The 19,402-nt window shown below is 33.3% G+C and overlaps 1 protein-coding gene across 1 annotated transcript; it reads right to left on the reverse strand.

Moving 5' to 3' along the window:
- Positions 1–4,220: 4,220 nt before the first annotated feature.
- LOC128556774 (uncharacterized) lies at positions 4,221–15,107 on the reverse strand. The gene is made up of 3 exons (XM_053542454.1): positions 14,663–15,107; positions 5,812–5,981; positions 4,221–5,319 (listed from the first exon to the last, which is right to left on the reverse strand). Exons 1-3 carry the CDS (start codon positions 14,976–14,978, stop codon positions 5,071–5,073), a joined length of 735 nt encoding a protein of 244 aa, XP_053398429.1. The 5' UTR covers positions 14,979–15,107; the 3' UTR covers positions 4,221–5,070.
- Positions 15,108–19,402: the final 4,295 nt, after the last annotated feature.

Genomic DNA, 19,402 nt, shown 5'->3' on the forward strand with positions numbered 1-19,402 from the left:
CTTAATAATACCGAACCTAAATTTCGGAGAGAGGGCCCAAATGTTGGCCATGCTCGCTAGATGTTTTAACGTCAGTAAAACAAATCTGAGAGAACAGGACATTATCTGCCGCAGACCCTACCGTGGTCTTGTTCGTACGCTACGTCCCCGATTTCAGTGTCTAATTTGGGCCAGCAACCATCGCGGTCAGCGTTGGCAAGATGAGCCACGTTTCAACTTGTGGACGTATCCGTATCCACAGAAGGCGTTGTGAACGCTACGCTAACACTTGCAACACAATCCTTAAGGTGAGGACGGAGTTTTGGTCTGGGAAGCCATTAACTATAGGTTTAAATCCCTACCTGTCGTGCACCGAGGTAATCTTATAGCCAGGTTATACATCGCCGAGATATTCCGTCCTGTGGTTGTCCATATATTCCGTTAACGTCAAGGTTTGGTGTTTCAACATGACAACGCGCTATCGCACGTTGAACGTGTCACCAGAAACTTTTTACAGACGATCAACATTGACGCTTTGCCTTGGACGGCGTACTCGCGGGACAACAATTCGATTTAACACACCTGAGATTACCTTGGACGGCGGGTACATCAACGCCAACCGCAACCTCCCAACGTCCAGGAACTGATAACGGCCCTATACCAGGAGTTGCCAAGAATCACATGGTATCTGCTACATAACTGTGAAGGGCTAAAGGGGAAACATCTTGCTACTGTAGTTGCCAGTAAAGGTGGTCATCTGATTGTGTCAGTGAAATTTGTCTGAGCAGTCTTTTGAAATTCAAGATTTAAAGGATTAGGCGACCATAAAATGCTGGCTAATTAACCATCAATTCTTTTAAATCTTCAGATTTGCGAATGGTCTTGTTCTTTTCTAATCTAGAAGAAAATGTAAGTACTTAACTACTTTAATCAATATCAATTCCACTAATACTAGGTTTAGCGAGAAAAACAATACCTTTTACAAATTAGAATGAAAAGAAAAAGAAACTCTCTGAGATACGACTCACGTGAAAAAGTGAAAAAGACGGTTCCTATTTGTTCCTCTACATTGGTATATCCTCTGCAAGCCGTACAACTCTTAATTGCAGCGTTGTAAAATACACCAGTACATGCTGAACTTTCATCTCACATTTGTGAACAAAATATCTTACTTCTCGCAGATACTTGAAAAATTCTCTCTGATTCTATGCATATTTTATCGTTCAAACTTGATTCCCCTTTAAACTGCATAGTGTGAATGGTACAGCTTACTGTCGTTAAAACATCACATGATGATAATACATGTAATAATAATAGACTGTAAAATGAGTAATTTTCAAACATTTTGAGTAATCAAAAGAAAATAAGTTAGTTCAGCTTGACAATTTAAACAGATATAGAAGAGTTTCACTACACAAATTTCATATTGTTATTATTATGATTCTATTTTTCATTAATTCCACATTCACGTAATGAAAACATAATTTGCTGTTACTACCATTCATATTTTCTTCTGTTTTATGTCACAAATATTTTGTTTTTTTCCCGCATATACATCACAAGAAATTGTTTAACTGTTTCTATAAGAATTTAAGTAACAAAAAAAAAATAGGTTAAACTTTTATTAAAAAACTAAATATAATTTGATAAAAGCATAATATACATCGAACAAAAATTGTTATCCCTTATAAAACCGAAAATAATTTTCATTGATTTCATTTTAAAATCTGTGAACCATAATTTAAAAACAATTCGTTTCAGGTGTTTAGTTTTAAAACAGAGCATAACAAAATATTTGAGTAGCAATTAAACATCGAATAAAGTTCCAGTTAAAGAGCCAACATTGACATTCTTATGTTCTTTTTAAAAATTTAGTCATTTTTAACCACCAGTGTAACAAAGTCATGGTCCTGTTACATCGATTTATATGGCCACAAAGTAAACAAAAGTAAAATTGCATAAATATAGAATATATGCTTTTAAGACTCCTACCAAAATGTCACACCTTCAAATAGGTATAAAGGTCATATAATTTATCAATCACTTCAATTTTATAAGGCCTAAAAAATTCTTTCTTTCCGGTAACATGCTCAAAAAAATTAGGGTAGGTAGGTCGGAATTATTTTTTTTAATGTTTTTATAAAGGGAGACATTAAAGCAATAAGTTGCATATATCGCTTTCAAATAATCTGAATAGTTATGCAAACGTATGTATTTGAATGTACATGGTATATTTCAAAATTGTATTTTATTTAATATGATTAAGTAATTTTGTTACATGCAACAGTATCTGTATACCGCACTACCATTTTATCATTTTCCTGAATCAAATTTAATGCCAACTCTCTGTAAGTCAGCCAATTTAAATACTATTTTATTTATAAACGTTTCTAATGCAAACAATACCGTCACTTTTGTATTAACGGCAAATAATAAACTTACAGTTACTAACTGTTGAAACCAACTTCGAACGTCATTTCTCTGCAAAACATGTCGCTGGGTAGAAAGAATAAAGATTTCAAAACTTTTATTAAGCAAATACATGAAATGTTTTCATTGCCGAACATAATATTTCTTTTTTTATGATTTTAAAGAAAAGATATTTAAATCGTTAATAAAAGACGCACAAGCACGCATTCATGCACGCACGCACACGCGCACACAACAATGTTTTTCTTTGCTGTTGCAACACTGGGCTGTTGGCATGTCATTGGCAAATATATAGAGGAGGTAATTCATGCGGGTCTGTTGCACCAGTTGATTTAAACAATGAGAACACAAACAATGATTAGGTCTAATACATCTAGATGAAGAAAAATCTTGTTATTATTTGCTCCCGTTCCTATGTTTGTTAGGTCATATTTCTTATTGATAAGTGTTTTTCTCAACAGTTGAAGTAACGCCAGCGGTTTATTTCTATAGTGGCATTTTTATTGCCCCTGGCTCCAAACACTGGTATGATTAACCATTAGATAAACATTTGCTATTTTAAAGGCTTAGAATTTACAAATGTTTGCAGTATGTAAAAGACATCTATGCAGCTAGGAAATCAGGCCAAGGAAATGTTAATAATACCTTCAACTGAAAATTTCTAAAGCATGGCCTAATATTTTCTTAATAAGTGGTCAGTATGAGCAAGGCAGACTTTCACACCAGGGCAATAATTGAGACAAATATTCACATGGTTGCTTCTTTTAGATGTACAATATTTTTATGTCAGGCGCTTTTTTGTGAGTAAAACGTGGCATGAATTCATATATTTTTGCAAAATATTCTTTATGCTATGTCATATTTTTGAAGTGAATTTACACCAAATTTAATGACACCAGACAGTCACATCAAATAAACCTTTTAAGCTTTTATTTCCTTCGTATCATGTGCGGTAGAGAAGCCTCAATAAATGATCATTTGAACTACTTATGACAATGCATTACGTCAGAAATGCTTGAACCTATAAATAAATAAGCAACTATTTCAGACTAGATTAAAAGCACGGAAGATAATCTACTATGTAATGTTTACGACATTAAACGCATAGTAATACCCCCTGTAACATTCTCTTATTCACTAAAAGCCTCATCTCCTCCGAAAAAAATTGAAGAGTGAGAAACTGATATTGTTTGATTTGCTTTTCGGTAATGAATATAAGAGTAAATATGTTTTCCAGTTAAATTGATTGGCTGGTCAACGGTTTTCCTTTTTATATTAAAATCAATTTAATTAATAATGTTAATACGTTTCAAATCTCTTTATAAGAATCGTTTTATTTTAATTGGACTGGTCTAAAGTTTTACGCCCCAGTATTTCTCTCGTTAAAATCCACAAATCCACTAAGTCGGTTTTAAGTGCGAAAATATATGCATCAGAAAAGACATTTTAATCTGACTTCACTCTGACAGTCAAGTTTTGCTATTTTAATTTTTGATGAGTCCACCTTACGAATCTTGGATCGCGTTTGTTTACAACTAAATATCACTTTCTTTGCTATTGTCTCTTTTTGTAAGAAATCATTAAGGCTTAGCCTTATACTTTGAGAAAAAGTTCGAACAACACCAAATATGGAAAGAATGAGGTTTAGAACAGCATATAAAATACGTATATTACTCTATAAAACAATATTTTCAGTATACTGATATATACATTGAATTCCGCAAAAGGGCTGCATAAAGGGGCTACACTTTCGGACAGTTCAACGCCTTTGAAATATCTTCATTTTGATGCATTTGCAATAATGTCCCCGCGTTCCTCGAAGATGTTATGTATACATGCAGCAATATACATTTTATAGGATGTTTATTGTTTGGGACCGATTAGCGGTTTTGCAAAATTGAAACCGGTTTTAGTAATCGAATCAGATCCAATTAACCGAGTACTCATCCCAGTCCTAATCTGTAAAGGAGGACAACTGTTTCAGAAAATTCTAAGTATCCATGGTAGGGGAAGTACGGCAGAACATGTAATGGTCACGTAGCTTATTGTTAAAAATGTTGTTCAATTATCAAATATTTCTGTGTTTTGATGATATACTATGAGGAGCTACATGGAACTAATTATATTGTGATAGTCTCCATTCAGGACAAGTGCAAATAAGATGTTTTGTATAAAATTTTTACATCCAGTGACCTGAATTAAACATTATTTTGCAACTGCATTCCAATTTTGTCCGTCGGAATTCCGTATTTTATTTATCATTTCAATATTAAATGCGCGTAGCATATAGGTTCATTCAATCGGATATTTGCTCCCGTTTTAGACTATTTGAATAATAAACGGGCGCCTCTCCTTCGAAATAAATTTTGATATTATGCCTTCAAACTGTTTCTGGAATGCTTTAAGTTTCTTTTTTCAAAATTATTTGTAGGAAAAATCTGTGTTCTTATCAAAAGAACTATTCCATGGAAAAAACTGGTATCTATTTCACATTTACGCCAAATTTCACAACGGGTTACAATGATTATTGCGAGTACTGATTTATAGTTAACAACTGTAGGTATCAACAGAAGAAATGTGAAATTCATTTTTTGTGTATTTTCCACAATTCTCTGTAGGTTAAAGGTAGATACCTTGTTATGCATATAAAACAAGAAAACATTACACATCCACTAACTCAAATAATGATCTATCATCAATTAGGTTGAGTTTGGATGAAACATATTGGTCGGCGTCTAATCGAACATATCGACCAGTAGCTTTTGTTTGTATCCTGTAGCAGCCCTTTCCGTCACTGGAAACGACGTAACGCATGTGGGCGTCGTCGGTGTTGTCATTACCATTTAGAACCGGCGCATGCGCATCAACTACACCATAGCCATCGTAGATATAGATAGGCGATGCAACGGACTGAAAGTATAGTAATAAGTCGTTACAAATTGTATATAGCTCGCTATTTTGCAAATTGTAAATAAACGTATTACTTAACATCCGTTACAGCTAAATTGCCAAGGTTAAACATATCTTTTGTAACTACATGTGCTTCTTTTGCATGATTTTTTTATGGTGTGGAAAAGATTAGTCTACCTGAAGTATGCATTATCGTTTGGTTAAACAACGTTTGAGTATTCATATCTCTGACTGATTTCGGAATATAAACAGTTAATGACAACTTCAGTATATGCACCGACAAAGCTGTTACTTTCGGTACTATACCTGCTTTTTCATCAGAAACATATGATTAAACCGATGCTTTTAAAACTATAGGATTTGTTACATTAAATATATCTGACGATCATCTTTTTTGGTCTATGAGTCTATGACCTCATTTTCCATTAGAATTTTATGGTCAAACTAAAGCCTTTAAAATATAAGCTTACTTGTATTTGACATATATCTGACCTTTATTTTGTATGATCCATCTACCTGTTTTTCAAATATGAATTTGACAAAATCATCGGATGGCTGAAAAATTGACGTAACTGCTTTCAAGGTAGGATGCTTTACGTCGAAATGCCAATATTCGTTGTTTGCTTTGACGTATATCATGAACAGTTTTCCTTCAAGATTCCCTGAAAATAAAACAGAATCAGTTAAATTGTATGTAGTGTTTCCGAAAGGCACTTAAGCAGATGGTCTGTCGTATCCGATGTTTTTCTAATCGAAAACGTGTCAAACAAGAGGAATAAATATTATTTTTTAAAGCTTTAGCAATATTTTATCTGCTCTTAATTAGTACATAGACGTGTTTTATTTTAAATGTACAAGGCATTTTCATCTTATATTTACCTCCTCCCCCCCCCCCCCCCCCCCCCCCCCCATCCCCATAATCCATTCGCACAGTTTTGTATCTGCATAACCATAGAATGTTTGTCTAAAGCGCTTATAGATTGACGGCTTTATGACTTTGTTGTCGGTAGTTCGCAATAAAATGTGCTTGTAGGTTGAGGTATTTCGCAAATAAGGCAAATAATATCATCCTTATAATTCTATAATATAACTGACCTCTACTATTATTAATTAGATAGTAAGCTTCTATACTTGATGGTAAAAGAAAGACTCCGGGTGCCCTATTCGGGTAATGTTTCAGGCAAAGGTAGGTCCCTCAGCAGATCCATCGACGAGCGAAGGGAAGCTTCCTCTCATTAATAAGTGAAGTACGTACAGGACCAACAGCGATGAGAGACTGTTGATTCTATGTAAGCAACTTTATTATCAGATAATTTTATTTACTGTCGGTGTATTTTAACTATTGAAGGCAAATAAAAGAAACTACATAATGGATATACCACTACTGTGGCGGAACTATTCATGTTGTGTGCACAAATGATCAAAAGTACGGGAAAACATGGCGTCGATTTGTCAGCAGGGTAAATCGGTTTTGTTATGTTGCACCAAAGACAACATCCCAACTAAAATAATTTAATTCACTACATTTATCCGTAGCGATCATAAGTTTCGAGAGATATATATATTTCACGACACAGGCGTATTTGGGGGAAATATAAATCTTATTCCGGACTTTTATTGTGGCTTTAACAATTAGAAAATATAATATGCAAATAAGATTTCTAGTAGATAGACTGAGAAAAAGATGGAAAATGAAATTCCCCGTTACAGCTATCCGTCGTTAACATGCATTTTTCGGTAATTTTATTTTCATTTTTAGGGCATCATTAACAAACGAAGGTATTGATAAAATACATACACATGTATGGAAAGACCAAGTTGGACTGTATTTGGTGGAACATTTACATTTGATACTGAGACCGATTTACTTTGTTAATTAATCCTCCGAATGGTTTAAATCGAAGAAGTCTACGCCATGTTTTTATTTCCCGTTCTTTTGATCATTTTTGCACACGTCCCGATGAGCTCCGCCACAGTGTATTACAAGTTATGCAGAATATATGATCAGAATTACGTCCAGTAATTTCTTATTGAAGCAATAGTGAGGCAAATGATTTAAATATTTTTCTTTGTATTCAAATACGTTCCTAATTTATAAATCGACAATAGCAAAAATATTATTCGTTAGGGTGATACAAGTTCAACGAATTTGTCTATAAATAATTACAACTTATTTCAGGTAATGAACAAGTTATGTTAGAATATGAAGCAGTAGAGAATTATTTCTGTATCTATAAAATGAAATTTCTTACACGTGTAAGCAAATACAAGTTACAGATCTAGAGACATTTTCAAACCAGTTCCTCCATCATTAGTCACATGCTGTCAATAGTTCGCACAAAGTAAGGCAGTTCTGGTTCTCGTGTAACTCAGTTTTACTAGAATGTGGAAGCTGAAGCAAAGCAATGAGTTTTAATTCTGAATGTGTTTTGTTTGTTATTTATTGGAGATGGAGCGGGTAGGTTACACCGAGACAATTGTAACTTATTGGTCATATTTTCCAGCCTTTGAGGGTGAAGGAAGAGCACAGGTGTCCCTCCGGACGTTTAATCTATTTCAGCTGAATAATTACTTCTGCTGACTGATTAAATTAGTTAAAATACGCGATTTTGCGTTGCTAAAACCCAAGTACATGTTTTTCTTGACTATCTGGAAGGTAGCATTTTTTATACTTCGTTCTGAAAAAAGATGGACGCTAAACATTGATCAAGTATGATCCAGAGATTGCGTAACCAAATTGTCTGCACATGGCTCGTACGATTATACAGAGTTCTCATGATATATGATGTCAAATATCCTCAGTTTAATATCATGTAAGGGAATTGTAAGGTTAATTTGACTCGTTTTTAAGTCCAAAAGTGAATTAAAAACTCGGTTAATGCAACTGAGGCACGATGTTTTTTATATTCACCTCCACTCATTCATCATATTTGACAAAACATGTCAATACAAAAAAATGTGCATGTATCGCGGGTTAAATGGGAGAATATCGCTACTCACTATTTTTTAATTGTATTTTATTTGCATTTGTTTGCCTTTTCATCAAATGTTTTAGGCCCACAGAAGATAACATTTTTTTATGTCTTCGAATCACTGCTGAAATGTCGCACATCAAACGAATGGTTATTGTTTAGCCAAACTGTCGAAAATCGGGTTTCGTACACTTTTTACCTAACTTAAATTTTATTCAATGCTATCAGAATAACATGAAGAACTGTTGCAACTCAATACTGTACTACTACTGTAATAGAAAAGTTCAACATACTTCCATATTGCCTAAAAGTGCGATTTTATTATTTAGCATGAATGACTTAAAAGGTGGCAGAGGAGTGCTTTCTAATTACGGCCCGGGTCGATTTTGTAAAATTTAATATTTAGGGTTTGATTGTTCAAAGTGTATTGTGCGTTTTAATCGTCCTGGCGGGGTGGGGTTTCGCGACGGTCCACTGCATTATTGTGCAGGATATGTAGTATTTTCGGCAACTTGATTTCTTATTCAGTGGCCATCTACCTTACATTGTAACCAATGTAGCGTTGCATTTTAATCGTTGGTTACCGAAAGAATACGGAATTCAACAATAATATTGCTCTACCTATGTTGCTCGTTTTGTTTTTAGATTACCATTCATTGCATAAGTCAGAGATTAACTAAGCCCACCAGGTCGAATAAAACGCACAATATTAATGGTTTAATTACTAAAATTCAATTCTCAAAGAAAGCAATGTGCACATCATTTAGCTATAAATAACAGATGCGAATATTAGGCTGCCTTTAGATCCATATTTATTTGATTCATTATTTCTGGAGGCAGATCTGAATGGAGCTGTGTGTTTTCTTTACGAAAACGACAGTAAGTGTCTTTAACCTGCTTTTTCACCAAACGCCCACTTAGTGACAGTTAGTGACAGACAATTTGCTTAGCAGGGCTTTGAACCCGAAGCGTTGATCTGTTTGAAAATAAGGTCAAATTATATCAAAGCACTAAAACGAGTGTAAGCAATGTGATGGAAATAAGGACAGAATGCCGAAATTACTTTGGTTTTAAGAGTGGTAGGGGTATTTTTAAATACCTACAAATTACAGAGGTGATCTAAATGGTCTAAATTAATAGTAATATTTTGAAGCACAACATACATTACTGCCATATTACAGAACAGAACAGAACAGATATTCATTTCCGACTTGTACATTGTACATTGTCATATTCATACAAAATATAAATAACATTAACACAGTCACAATGATATATTACAGAGATGTCACTAATCATGGACATAAACATACAATTACAGACAAAAGCAAGCTTTCTGGTATTTTTATCGGATTTAAGGTAGTTCTGCGCGTTTGATAAACCGGTAGTGATGACTTAACGTCATTTATCCGGAAAACGTAGAATAATGCCTTGATACGACGTACGGAGCTGAAAATTATTTTATGAATTAATGGCAAGCTTAGAGTAATTTTATTTCAATCGCACTGTTACTATCTTTTTAAAGTTAAAGTATGATATTACAAAATCTGACACGTTAAATTATTCAAAATAATGTCTTAGAATTAGCGTGAAAAGTGCGGTTCACTTTAATCATGGACAAAATTTTTAATATCTCAAAAAAAGCACACAGACCTATACATTTTATTTCATCACGTTATAGGCAATATATATGTTTTTGTACAACTTTGAGAAGTTTCCTTAAAATCTACATTGAAGAAAAATCTTTATTCGCGAAAATGTTATGAAAGTATGATTTTCCCATAGACTCCTATTATGAAAAGCTGTTCGAGGTCCATTTTTTTTAAATCAGTGTAGCAAATAATGAAGCATTCTATGTATATTCTGAAGTTTTGAACAATCACAAATCCGAACGTGCAGAAATACCTTAAAAGTTTATACACACAGACGGAAACCCCGAGTATCCGGCACGTGCTTCAAAATTTCGAAAAACCCGATTCCTTGCCACCAGAGAGATAACTGTCATATTATATGTATAACATGTATATCACGTGTTTCTGGTACGTGTTCTATGTCTTGTAAAATTACATGTGGTGTTCCACAAGGGTCAGTTCTAGGGATTCTTTTACCTTTAGTTTACGTAAATGAAATGTCTGCAGTGGTCAAAAATAAAGTATCACTTTATCCCGATGATTCTGCTATCTTGGTTTCTGGTAAAAATAGGTCAGCCATTGAGAAAAAGTTAACAGAAGCTCTTGAATCGGTTAGTCAGTGGTTAACTGATAACAAGCTGTCCCTGCATTTAGGAAAAACAGAGTCAATTTTATTTGGCTCAAAGCCCTGGTTAAAGTCAAATAATAACCTTCATATAAGCTGCAATGGTCAAACTAAAAATTCCACTTCATCTGTACCTAGGTGCAACTTAGTTTAGAGTCTTACTGGTGAATACATGGTTAGCTTTTATTATATTTGACTGGCTTATCATAGTAGGTTGTCCCCCTTGAAAATAATCCGATAATCAATATTGGTTTCCCTGCTGATATTACTTTGAGCAATAGATTATATAGGAAATTTATTTTCAATGATTAATTTCAAATATGACTTTTGGTTTGTGAATATTTTAGCAGATATGACGGTATACATCAATTTCTTCTCTTCAATTTAATGTGAAAATATTTATTCTAACTGAACGTCGTCTTGCTTCCAATTTTGTTTTAAAAGTATCACGGTGACCATCTTATATTGAACATATAGTGAAAAACACTAAACTTTTCAATTTCTTTTACTTTAGAGGCAAATAAATTATATTTTCCAAAACATAACAATTCATTATCACACGTGTAGGTATTCTTGACTTTATAAACAATACAATAGTATAATTATAAGTGTAATAGGGTAAAGGCTTCTTGCTTCCATTTGATTGTTGGGAGTATCCCCGTAGGTGTAGATGTAGAGCTGCATATACCAACAACTGGCGTACGATTCAATGAAGACTTTTGAAATAATAACGTTCATAATTGTGTCATTAGACAAAAAATAGAAAAAAAAAGAATAGGACAGAATAGAACACAGCTTTGATTTTTCACCAAACTGTTTATAAGAACAGTATGAATCAACATAAATTACATTAGTTCCGACTGAAAGTAAAGTATCTTTGGAATATTGAAACATTCAACGACAGGAGAAAAATACGTCAAAGAATAATTTTCTTATGAAATAGGGTAATTTGCAAATTAGGCGCTCAGTGAAAGCTGGTGAGAGGGGGAGAGAATGTGTATATTTATTTAAACAAAAAATACAGCATGATGGTTTCCACGCTGTGCAAAGAAAGGGTGAAATTAACAGACACGCAATATCATGTCTTTTTTTAGAAAGGAAATCCAAGCTTGAAAACGAAACCAGAAAAAGAAAAAACAACATTTATAATAGCATGCTTTCCATGAGTTTGCACGGTAGGATTATCTCTTTAGTACGACCTAAATTTTTTGTCACGGTTTTGTTCGTGGAAAGCATGCAAAATAGCCACCTTTACAGCTGAAGACTTTAGTTTACACGGATAAATTTGGTTTCATGATTGAATTGTATAGTATGTACAAACACATATCTGAATGGCATATTTGATTTATGTATATCATTGATTATATACAAAACTTAGACACTATACATAAGTAGACAGGGTGAATCAGAGCTAATCTAAAAAAAATGAGTACGAATCTCAATGATACACATACATCAATGCTCATAAGAAAAATCAGGAACTTGATTCAAAATTAAATAGATTCTTTCTTTCATTGATTTCTATGGAAAACCTAGGGTCAAGGCCAGTTAATAAAACACTTGTGTGCGTGTTTTACTAACATGTATTTTTTTAAGTTTGTTAAATTGCTAGGCATGAAAGTTAAACAAAAGTATCGTTATATGGACAAGAACATTCAAACAAAATGGGAATACATGTGTCTTCTCACAAGTTTCGTTTTTCTAGAGGAAAACTATTATACATGTTTTTGTGGGAAAGTTCGTTTATGAAATACTTCTCGGATATGTTTAGCGGAATTCAAAGTTTCAAAAGAAAAGAAAAGAAATTTATTTAAATGTTTTCAACACGAATTTCGCAATATCATAAGCTAACATAATATTTTTACAGAAATGTTTTATATCTTTACAAGAATAATATTTCTATATGAATCTATAAAACAACATGATGACATGTATATCAAAAACTGGCTACATGTTTTGTTGATTTCTATGGAGTAACATGCGAGCTTAATTTCCGTGTATTACCCAAAGCAAAATATTAACATCAATGCAAAATCCATGACAAAGAATTTTTGACTTGGGTCATGAATGATAAGACTTAGCTAATGTAAGGGAGACAATCCAATCTAAAGGAAACTGCTTTAACATTTCAATAATTAAGGGAGATAATTCTGGAAAACTCTCGTTAAAAGCTGACCTTGTATCAAAAAAGCAAATGCCAGGTTAAAATGTCTGTATAGGAAACAGGAATTTCTTACTAATCATACTAAAAGACGTTTTGTTTTAGCTTTGATACAGTGTCATTTTGACTATGCTTATTCCTTCTGGTTTCACGGCTTATCTCAATTTTGGAAAAACAAGCTACAGGTTACCTAAAATAATTTAATCAGATTTATACTCAATCTGGAAAATAGGTCCCATATTGCCCAAGAACATTTTATTTCATTGAATAGGTTACCCGTCTGTTAAAGGGCGGAACAAATAACATTGTGTCAGGTTTTTAAGATTAAGAATGGACAATCTCCTGACTATATGAGTCAATACTTTGTGACCCAAGATTCTGTTCATTCATATAGATGGTTAGATGTATTCATATACAGTGACACTTTGTCTTTTATGCTACCTAGGGTCAAAGGCTTTGGTCTGAAGTCATTTTCCTTTTAAGGTTGTAAATTATGGAATATGCTTCCATCTCAAATAAGGAATCTGTCCAGCCTTACTGTTTTTAAAGGTGCTGCTTTGAATCTTTTTCTAAGATATTAGATTACACATGCAGAACTCTTTTTTTTGTGCCAAACTTTGAAATAGTCTTTCATTAAGTGTAATTTTCAATTAAATATCTTAAGTTTTTTAATAATGATATGGAACAAAACAAGTTTTGTATTATAATAGCATCTTTATTTAAATATTTTTACTAAAATCATGTTTCATGCCTCTCTATGTCAGAATATCACTACTAGGGACCACAGTGGAAATAAGGGATTTCTTCCCTTTTTGTGTTATCCCTGATATTGATGTACTGACATGGTTCATTACATATGCATATTTCAATGATATTTATTATATTTATCTTGCTGTTAAATAAATCATGAATGTTGTTATTGTTACCATGATGTCAATATTGAAATAAACAGACAAACAAAATAATCAAATGTATGTAAATATAGCCTGTGATTCACGTATACATTATAAAATGTGCTCCGCTATGCATTTCTTATATTTAACAGGTCTTAAACAGTATCAGATTGGCATAATCATAGTTTTGTATTATGTTACAATATCATTGCCAAGTTTATCTTTCAGGACAGGAGAATGCTTCTGGAATAACTTTCTGTTGAAAAAAGAAAAAAAAACAAACATCAAATTTACTACACAAGTTGGTTTTACCTGTGACTTATTTCTTAATTCTACTATATAGCTACTGTTTAGGATTTATATCGTCTTTTAACTTATATAGGCTAGAACATTAATTCATAAATATTAAACAGTAATGTTTGTTTATTTTTTCCTTCATACATTACTAATAAAAGTGTTTTAAGTAAATTTTCAACAGTAAAATGTTATACAAAACTGGTCAGTTTGAAATATAAAAGGTTAGAGTAGATTTTCTGGGAGCATAGATACCCAAAACACAGCCAGGGTGCCATCCATCGCAATAAGACCCTAACAAAATTGAACTTAGGCTGAAAGATAAAGTAGTCGGGCTACCTTCACAAATTTAACAACAAGAACATTTCAATATATATGTGAGATACACAAATTGATAATGGATAGAGAAAGAGGTGGCGTGTTAGAGGCAGTGTAAAAAAGCAAGGATGAATGCATGTTTACTAATTCTAAAGGAGAGTTTCATAAAATATGCTTTGACCGTATATAATTAAGACTTGTCATTAATATGTATTGCTAGGAACACCAAGTAAGTTAAAGAGAAAAGCTTTTCCTGAACAACTTTTAAAAAAGCGAGCTACGACAGTTTTCCGTTTTATGAGAGAAATTCCATTTTACTAGTTATCTGTCCCGTCGTTAGAAGAAAATATATGTAATGTACAAGTTTGATCAATATAGATCCCACTCATACTTGGTTTAACGAGAAAGACATTGCCTTTTACAAATTAGACTTTAGATAAGACTTTTACCTATTTTTGTGAAAAAGACAGTTCCTATTTGTTCCTCCACATTAACATATCCTCTGCAAGCCGTACAACTCCTAGTTGCAGCGTTGTAAAATACACCAGTACATGCTGAACTTTCATCGCACATTTGTGAACAAAATATCTTACTTCTCGCAGATAGATGAACAATTCTCTCTGATTCTATGCATATTTTATCGTTCAAACTAGATTCCCCTTTGAACTGCGCAGTTTGAATGGTACAGCTTACTGTCGTTAAAACGTCACATGATGATATTACGTGTAATAATAATAGACTGTAAAATGAATATTTTTCCAACATTTTGAGTAATCAAAAGTAAATGAGTAAGTTCAGCTTGAAAATTTAAACAGAGATAGGAGAGTTTCATTTCTTAAATTTCAAATTTTAATTTTGGTTTTTATTAATTCAACATCCACGTAATAAAAACAAAGTGTACTGTTTCCACAAGAATAAAAATAGCTTCATATTCCTTCTGGTTTATTCATATTTTTTTCCTCCTGCATATACATCGAATGAGATTGTTTAACTATATCTACAAGAATTAAATAACATAAACAATGCAGTCAAACCTATCTTACAAACTAAAAATCATTTGATAACAGCATAATTTAAATCGAAGAAAACTCGTTGTCCACTAGGCAACTTCGCGCGTGAGTAACAAAACCGTAAATATTTTTCATTTATTTCATTCTAAAATCTGTCAATCAATTCATTAAACGCAATTTGTTTCAAGTGGCAAGTGTTTAAACAAAGCTTAACAAAATAATTAAGTAGCAATTATACTTTGTATAAGTTGCGGTTATAGCGCCAAATTCTATTAAAAAGGATGCTATTTTAGCAATCAGTGTAACAAAGGCATGGTCCAGTTATACCGATTTATTATGCCACAAAGTAAACAAAGAAAAGTTTAAGTAAATATATAATGTCAGCTTTGGTCAAACCTTCTAATAGGCAGTAAAATCATCTTTATTGATATACTGTCGTGCTATTATTCGTAACTAATCTACTCAGTTTTCCGGGGCGAAGATTATTTTTTTACAATTTCAAGAAATTTTACATTAAAAAGAACATACAATGTAGTTTTATGTTCTTTGATGCGCATTGATTGCTCTTTTTAAAAAAGTATTCGTAGGGATTTGATATAATACACAGTGAATCACATGAAAATATTTAGTAAAGCTTTTCGTTCAGATTATCTTAATATCTACGCAAACGTATATAATTCTTAACTAGCCGTTTCATCTAGATACTTATATCTACTTGGCATACTTCAAAACTATTTGCATGCTAAAATAATATTATTATGTATAACAATATCTGTACATAGAACTATCTTTTCATTCTTTTTCTGCAAGGTAATGCTTATATAAACTTAATGCCAATTTTGTGATTTAAGACAATACCTATAAATACCTATAAATAATATTTCATACTGTTCAAAATTTCTAATACAAACAACAAAGTTATATTAATGGAAGATAACAAACGTATAGTTGCTAGCTATGTAAACAAACTTCGAACGTTACGACTCAGCAAAACGTGCCGCTTAGTAAAAGATTCAAACTATTTTATTACGCGAAAACATACAATATTTTCATGGCTTGACATAATAAATCGTATTAAGATGGTAACGAAAAGTACATACAACACGAGCTACAAAGCTCTTGTTCGACAAACTAGGTATCTAGTAAAAGATATTAACATATGCTTATTTTACCTCCTGGTACAACCCTTTCAGTGCTGAGTGCCAAGCAAGGGAGCTACCAGAACCATTTTTCACGTCTTTGGTATGACGCGGCCAGGGATCGAACCACAGACCTCATACTCTCAAAGCGGACACTCTACCACTAGGCTATTGAGGCGGTCACATATAATATCAAATGTAAGACACGCAGGCACGCACGCACGCACGGACGCACGCACACACGGACGCACACACACTGTCAGCAATGTTTTTCTGTTTCAACAATAGCCATGTCATTGGCAAAACTGGAGTAAGATTAGCGTAAATTAGGGTATAACGAAGAAGTCGTCAACTGATTTGTGATTTGTTCACTAATAACAGTTACTGTGCTCAACTATTGTAGTACTATGTTTGTAATATGATCCATAGGAGTCATTCGCATAATATTTTGTAGTGCCCCCGCGGTGCTGTATCTGGGTGGGGTAACTGTCAAATATACAGACCAAGGGCAAGGGCCTACAGTCAGGGGACAGTCCTACAGTCCTCCAATTACAAAACTATAGGGTTATTTATTGTTGGGATTACAATACTAGTATGTTGACTAAACTAGGGTCTGGCCGCGACCCTATAGGCTGGTAGCGCCCAAGACAAGGCTGGTAGCGCCCAAGTTAAAAGGCTGGTAGCGCCCGAGTTAAAGTATTTCTAAGTTAAATAAACTACAGACAACGTTCCTTTCGGCTTCAAATAACTTTTATTTAAGGGAAGACTAAATATTGATTAAGACTGAATAAAATGACAAGTCGCGTAGCAGGCCGACTCTAAATTAAGAGAAAACAGCCAAATACCGGTATAGCTGACAAATATAACTGTAAAATTTAATAATAATAAGTTCCTTGAAGTTTCAAAGTATGAATAATTTGTAAAGGTTTTAGAAGTGTGAACAAAAAAAATGTATAAGAGCAAACTGAAGCAGCCTGACTATAAGAGAGACAGAGGCAAGAATTAATATGCGGGATGCAAATGAGGATGTATTACCAAATCTAATAAGGCCAAAGTCGGAAATACCCGGACAGGTCCGTATCCGAGTTGAACTCACTTCGACCGACCAGCCATGACGTCATTCGGGACCCGAACATTTCCTTATATGTAAATAAGTATTAAATATCAAATACTTGTCAATAAAAAGCTAACTATTTCTACAGAGTATGAAGCGGTTTCGGTCCGACTATAAAGATGTATACGTACAAAAATCCTAGATGGTTGACAACTGTCAAAATTTCAACTGACATAAACTTTTATCAATCTTTACACAGGCAATAATCAGACATTACATGAAAACATCGATTTGATTTAACACAGCAGGTAATTGTTGATTGAACTGTTGATTAATTCAGGCTGACATTGCGTACTGTTATAAAGAATCCCTGCGAAAGCTACAATTAAAGTTTCGGTAACCGAAACAACCGCATGACCTAATATTTTGGAATGTAATTTAGTAAACAACAATTTAACAATGTGATTTGTCAATGCCTAGAAATGTTACAGAACAATGAACGGTGATTTAAGAGTATCTGACAGATAGCCTAACAATTTTAAATCAAAAATGAAAAACTGCTGATAGACTGTAAAAGCAATACAAAACAATTGCATGAAACGAGGTCGTGAGGTCTCATGCCTCATGTTACACTCTGTTTATCATTGAAGGTTCAATGTATATAGCCGTATGAATACATCTGCGGATGTCTCTGAATTGTATTTTGTAATTGAAGCATGCATTAATGTTATGTTCTGTTCAGTCCATTTCAACTATCGTCCATAAACCAAGCCTGCAACATTTTCATATAGTTGGTTTTCTACTTTATCTATGTTAATCACAGCAGCGTTGTTTGTGACGTGTGGCTGCAATAAAAATTCTCCCCTTTTATGTTGTTTTAATGTACTCTTTAATTTTTCAGCTTAAACATTTTGGCTTGGGTAGGGGGAAGGGGGCAGTGTGTGGGTGGGGGTGGGGGGTTCACTACTCACGCTTTATTAGCTTTTGGTATTGTTCTATAACCACTTGGATATGGTGTCTAAATTTTAGTTTTGTATTTTGGCAGTTCCGGTGATATGCAGGCTCCATAGCTTCAGATCCCCTCCCTGAATTTCAGTTTGTTCTGCCAATTGTTTTCCCTTTTATTGCAATCCATTATTTAAACTGGGGACCATACGCCGCTTTTCATGGAATTGCACTCTGTTCCATATATAGCGCCGTATAAATACATCTGCGGATGTCTTTAAACTGTATTTTGTACTCTTAACATGTTTACAGGTTGAGCTCTTCTCACCTCGGGGCTAGAGAGCGTAGACAGTAACAATCATTTCCATTACCGTCCGTGAACAATCAAACCGAGCCAGCAACATTTTCATTTGTGTTGTTCTGGGCGACCTTCGGTTTTTCCACGTTTTCTATTTTTTACATATTATACATGTACATCGTTTTGATTATTTTTGCATGTAAGAAAGTAAGACAAAGTTGACATAAGAATGGAAACAATTATATATGATTTTCTGTGGTTTTAATTCAGACAGGAATGTAATTTCATCATCAAATGATATTTTCAAATATACATATCGGGAAAGTAATTGCACCAGCTGATTTATACAATAAAAGCAAAATCAATGATTATAAGTAGATTTAGGTCTAATACACCTAAATGAAAAGTATTTTTGTCATTATAGAAAGTGTTAGTCTGGCTCCCGACCTCATGCATAATTATTCTTCATTAACAGTGGAAAGATAGATAGATAGATAGATAGATAGATTTTTTATTCCACCATGAGATAAGAAGCATACAATTCACATCATAATAAAGAAATTATATGAACATATAATACATAGACAAAACATATCTATTGAACACAAAAGAAATGAGAAATGATAAAGTGTAAAAGCAATTTACATTGAGATAAATGACAATTTATAATTTCTAATATTGAATGTTTAAGAGCTAGTCCATGATATTATTTTAAGTATACATAAACAACAATAATAGTGTAA

Source organism: Mercenaria mercenaria, chromosome 4, assembly GCF_021730395.1.
Source record: "Mercenaria mercenaria strain notata chromosome 4, MADL_Memer_1, whole genome shotgun sequence".
Lineage (NCBI taxonomy): Eukaryota > Metazoa > Mollusca > Bivalvia > Venerida > Veneridae > Mercenaria > Mercenaria mercenaria.